Source organism: Pseudophryne corroboree, chromosome 2 (assembly GCF_028390025.1).
Source record: "Pseudophryne corroboree isolate aPseCor3 chromosome 2, aPseCor3.hap2, whole genome shotgun sequence".
In the NCBI taxonomy this organism is placed as follows: domain Eukaryota; kingdom Metazoa; phylum Chordata; class Amphibia; order Anura; family Myobatrachidae; genus Pseudophryne; species Pseudophryne corroboree.
Genome location: NC_086445.1, coordinates 997,544,193 through 997,549,290, shown reverse-complemented (window position 1 = coordinate 997,549,290; position 5,098 = coordinate 997,544,193). Strand labels below are relative to the sequence as shown.

The window sequence follows — 5,098 nt, the reverse complement described above, 5'->3', positions numbered from 1 at the left end:
CCTTCCCCATCCGCCCCCCCGCTTCTGCCCCCCCTCCACCCGCAGCATCTACAGACACCCTCCCCCATCCGCAGTCCCCCCGCACCCGCTACATTCAGTACATCATGCGCTGCAGGTGCTGTTCACGCCGTCGCAAGGGGCTGCGCCTCCTTCACCATCGCACGCACTTTTATTGTGCAATATTTAACCACTAACAAAGGAATGCAAGTAATACTCCATATAATACAAATATTTAACCCCAGAAAGGCATGCAAGGGTTAAGGGGGTGTAGCCCCTTGCGACGGTGTGAAGAGCGCCCGTAGGGCGCGATGAAGCACCTAGTTAAAATATATTTAACAGGGTTCCCAGCACCAGTCAGTTTCATTAAAATGACTTATTCTGTGGCATTAATCTAATTTACTTAATAAGTATACTACTGCAAGTTATTAATTGACATATTGGCTTTTGATCTTCAATCCAAGTAACTTTAACTCCAATTAAAAAGTTTTAAAATAAATAAACCTCCCTGACATCTAAGCTCAACTATAGTTATCCTGAAAACCTGACCTGTATCACTGTAGACCAGGTTCTCACCATGCCAGGTTTTAAGAAAAGGAAATTGTTTGTCCAAAAGCATTATGGGAGCTGCAAGCTGGCCCTACTGTGGGGAGAGGCAGACTGGGGGTGGATAAGACCTACTCATCCTTAACAGTAATCTAGAGCAGGCTGGAAGGCCAGTGGGTACTGCTGACGTTTGTGTACCTGGATCGAGCAGGAATGGAAACACACATATTAGGGATACCGTTCCATTTTATATCTGTTTGTCTACAATATACAGTGCAAGTAATGCTGGTTTTCAGCACAGTTTTAAAGGAATCGCTTCTGATGGGGACGACCGCGGTCCCAGCACAGACAGATGAGGTGGGTTCTAAGCATGTCTTTTATCTTTGTTGCATTATTCTACTTAATATAACATCTAGACCAGTGGTTCTCAAACTCGGTCCTCAGGACCCCACACAGTGCATGTTTTGCAGGTAACCCAGCAGGTGCACAGGTGTATTAATTACTCACTGACACATTTTAAAAGGTCCACAGGTGGAGCTAATTATTTCACTTGCGATTCTGTGAGGAGACCTGGAAAACATGCACTGTGTGGGGTCCTGAGGACCGAGTTTGAGAACCTGTGATCTAGACATTGCTGCATACTCGTAGCTCCATGAGAAATAAACGAGTGATGGTAAAAGCCTGTGACTTTCTCTAACACCAGTGGAAGTGGACTGGCAGCTGTATCAGTGAGGTCTGTAATTAACACTCAATGAATCCTGTCCATTCTACTGCTACACCAATCAGTATGTATGTGTTTAGTGTTTCACATTGTGTGACAATAATCTGCCTCTGGATTTGTCATGAAATGACACACAAGATATAAAAGTGCAGAAATCTCCTTGTCATCCATAAATGATGTTACATTAATGTTATTCCCAACGGAGAACACTGAGGGGTCTAGTTACTAAGACTTGGAGAGAGATAAAGTGAATGGAGATAAAGTACCAGCCAACTCCTGTCATTTTTTCAAACACAGCCTGTGACATGACAGTTAGGAGCTGATTGGCTGCTACTTTATCTTTCTCCAGGGCTTAGTAAATAGACTCCTAAAACTCGCTCACTTATATGGTAAAATATAGTACTCTTAGCATTCTATGCAATTGCCCACAGCTATTATCGCCATTAGGGTTAAGTGTCACCAGGAAGGCGGGGTAAAAGGCAGGACCACTTAAAAATGCTGATTAAATATGGTTGATTCAGTAACGATGCCATGGTTAATCATACTTGCCTACCTGACCCTCTCCATGAGGGAGACAATGCTCTGTTCCTGGACTTTCCTGGTAATGTATGATTGCCATCACCTGTGGGGAGCTAGGTAATTGATAAGAAAGGTGTTTCACCACAGGTGATGGCAATCATACATTACCAGGAAAGTCCAGGAACAGAGCATTTTCTCCCTCATGGAGAGGGTCAGGTAGGCAAGTATGGTATAAACTCTTTCTTTACCTGTTGTAAATTTATAGGGGAATTCTTCTGTCTTTGTAATCCAGTGTGTGAGAGAGATGCCCCAATAAAGTTGTTTCAGCAGCTAGGATCCCTTTTGCTGCTCAGCCAATCATAAGTGTTCTGTGTTGAGTTTGTATGTTCTCCCCAAATTGCATGGGTTTTCTCCTGCCTTTCTGGCTTCATCCCTGGTCTCAAAAATATACTGGTAGGTTAATTGGCTCCCGAAAAAACTGTAGTGTGTATGTATATGCAGGCCCGGCGACAGGGGGTACAAGGGGTACCCCCGTCCCGGGTCCTGAGGGGCCCCAAGGTTCACAGGAACAACCCCACCCCCTTCCCGGTTACCGGTGCCGGCACCAGATCAGCAGTGCTGCGATTCACAGGTGTTTAGGGGGTGGGGCCTAATGCTCTCTCTCTCCCTCTGTGATTCTGCCTCTCTCTCTGAGACTATCTGTCTCTCCGACACACTCTCTCCCACTCTTCTGTATCTGACACTTGATTTCTCTCCCTGACGGTGTCTCTCTCACACCCTCTTTCTCTCCCTGACACTTTCTTTCTCTCTCTCTCTCTCTCCCCCTGACAGCCTCTTTCTCTCTCTCCCTGACTGTCTTTCTCACTGACACTCTCTCTCTCTCCCTGACTGTCTTTCTCTCTTCCTGGCACTGTCTCTATCTCCCTGACACAGTCTCTCTCACTGACACTTTCTCTGTGACTCTATCTCCCTGACACTGTTTCTCTATCTCTCCATCCCTGATACTGTCTTTCTCTCTCCCTCCATCCATGACTCTGCCTCCCCCTCCCTCTCTCTCTCTCTCTCTGGGACTGTCTCTCTCTCTGACACACTTTCCCCCTCTCTCCCTGACACTTGGTCTCTCTTCCTGACAGTGTCTCTCTCACACTCTCCTTCACACTGTCTCTCTCTTATACCCATCTCTCTCCTTTACACAGTCTCTTCCTCTCTCCATGACTCACTCTTTCCCTGACACTGTCTCTTCCTCTCTCTCTCTGCCTGACACAGTCTCTCTCTCTACATGTCTCTCACTGACACTCTCTCTGTGTCCCACCCTCTCTCTCTTTTGCCCTCCCTGGCACTGTCTCTCTCCATCTCTCCCTCTTTCTTTCCCTGACACTCTCTCTGTCTCTCTTGCTCACTTCTTTCTCTTCCTCCCTGACAAACTCCCTCTCTTACTCTTGATCACTCCCCTCTCTCTCTTTCTTGCTCATCCTCCTCCTTTGACACACTCTCTCCCTGATGCCCTCTCTCTCCCCCTCTCCACTCTCTCATCCCTTTCTCCCTGACACCCTCTCTCTCCCCTCTCTCTTTCGCTTATTCCCTCTTTTTCCATGAAACCCTCTCTCTTGCTCTGACACCCTCTTTCTCTCTCTCTCTTTCTCTCACTCAACCCTCTCTGTCCCTCTCATTCTCACTTCTCTCGCTCTCTCACCCTGACACCCATTCTCTCTTGCTCCCAGGGAAGGGATGTGTGGGTGCGGGGGTCGATGGGGCCCCCAAAGATATCCGTGTACCGGGCGCCAAGATTTCTGTTGTGGCCCTGTGTATATGTATGTGGTAGGGAACAGAGATTGTAAGCGAAACTGCGGCAGGGATGTTGTGAATTATAGTTTAGCCTACATTTACAGTCTCCTCTCTTCGAAAGAAGCAAAATCCAATTCAGAATCAGGCCCTATGAAGAGGGATCCCAACCCCTCCACAGACCCCACCACCTCAACAGACCACGAGCTCATCAGCAAATCCAGAGGATGAGCAATCAGTGCAATGTCACCCCCAGCTCATAGGCAGAGGAGAGTACTGCTTCCTGGCCCCACTGCAGCCCACAGTGGGTGTCCGCTCATCACAAAGCATTCATTCTACTCTTAATGCAGTGTAAAGTGCATTACAGTCCAGGAAGGTGTGGATGAGGTCTAAAATAGTGTTTGTATTCTATTGGTAATATCATTTTTATTGATGTAACAGGAAGATGCCACGTTCAGCTATGACCAAATCGAGTGGTCAAAGAGAATGAATGTCCACCCGTCTTCTGCAAGCTGCGTTGATCAACATTCCCATAATCTTCCAAACAAGACCCTTGGTGAATATCGAATGGGACTGTCCATCGGGGATGGGCTCTACATCTTTGGATTCATCTGTGTTCTAATCGTGTTGAAATCTCTCTTGACCAAAATTATGATGGTGGAAACCAAGCCAGAAGACAGTGCATATGTGATCACCATGTGTGAATCGCCTCCCAATACATACAAGATCACGCTCCAGAGACACAAGACCAATAACAGTGTCCCAATGACCTCATCAAAGGAGTTGTGCTTAGGACAAACACAGAACACTGCTTCTACAAGACCTCCCATGTTTTACAGTGGGAGTCAGTGCTTTCCTCTGTCCAACCTTGATGGCGCTGATCCATATTATGGCAAGCGATGCCCGGTCTCCAGCCTAGAGGGCAGTGCTAACTCCCTGGCTTGATTATATACTTGTTTCTATCCAAATATTTTATTACACAGTGGTGGGGCTATGAGGCACACACATTTTGCATCAAATGTTGACTTAGAAAGATAACCAATGCACAATACCTTTCTCCTTTTGGAAAATCACAGTAGCATCGCACGATGTAGAAGGAAATATAATAGAAAAACACAATCCACCAATTTTTTCACTGATGTCAAAGTAGAAATACATTTTTTTCACAATTTCTATGTTTGGAAATCATTTAGACAACTCTGTCTTAACTAAACGTAACTAAATGTTCCCTCGGGGTGGGCACGAAATACCGCCGGTCACATAAGCAACTGCAGCATCCCGCCAGTGAAATTCCCCACCTCGGACTGGGGTAAGTATTTTACCCCTCACCTGCCCCCCTACCCTAGATATAACATGTGCAGAGAGAGTTAGATTTGGGTTGGTTATTTTGTTTCTGTGCAGGGTAAATACTGGCTGCTTTATTTCTACACTGCAATTTAGATTTCAGTTTGCACACACCCCACCCAAATCTACCCCCCTCTGCACATGTTACATCTGCCCCTCCCTCCTGCAGTGCACACGGTTTTGCCCAAC

At 46.5% G+C, this 5,098-nt stretch overlaps 1 protein-coding gene across 1 annotated transcript; it reads left to right on the top strand.

Annotated features, from left to right (window-relative positions):
- Positions 1 to 609: 609 nt before the first annotated feature.
- LOC134987665 (uncharacterized) lies at positions 610 to 4,738 on the top strand. The gene is made up of 2 exons (XM_063950510.1): positions 610 to 900; positions 4,007 to 4,738. Exons 1-2 carry the CDS (start codon positions 757 to 759, stop codon positions 4,508 to 4,510), a joined length of 648 nt encoding a protein of 215 aa, XP_063806580.1. The 5' UTR covers positions 610 to 756; the 3' UTR covers positions 4,511 to 4,738.
- The last annotated feature ends 360 nt before the right edge of the window (positions 4,739 to 5,098 follow it).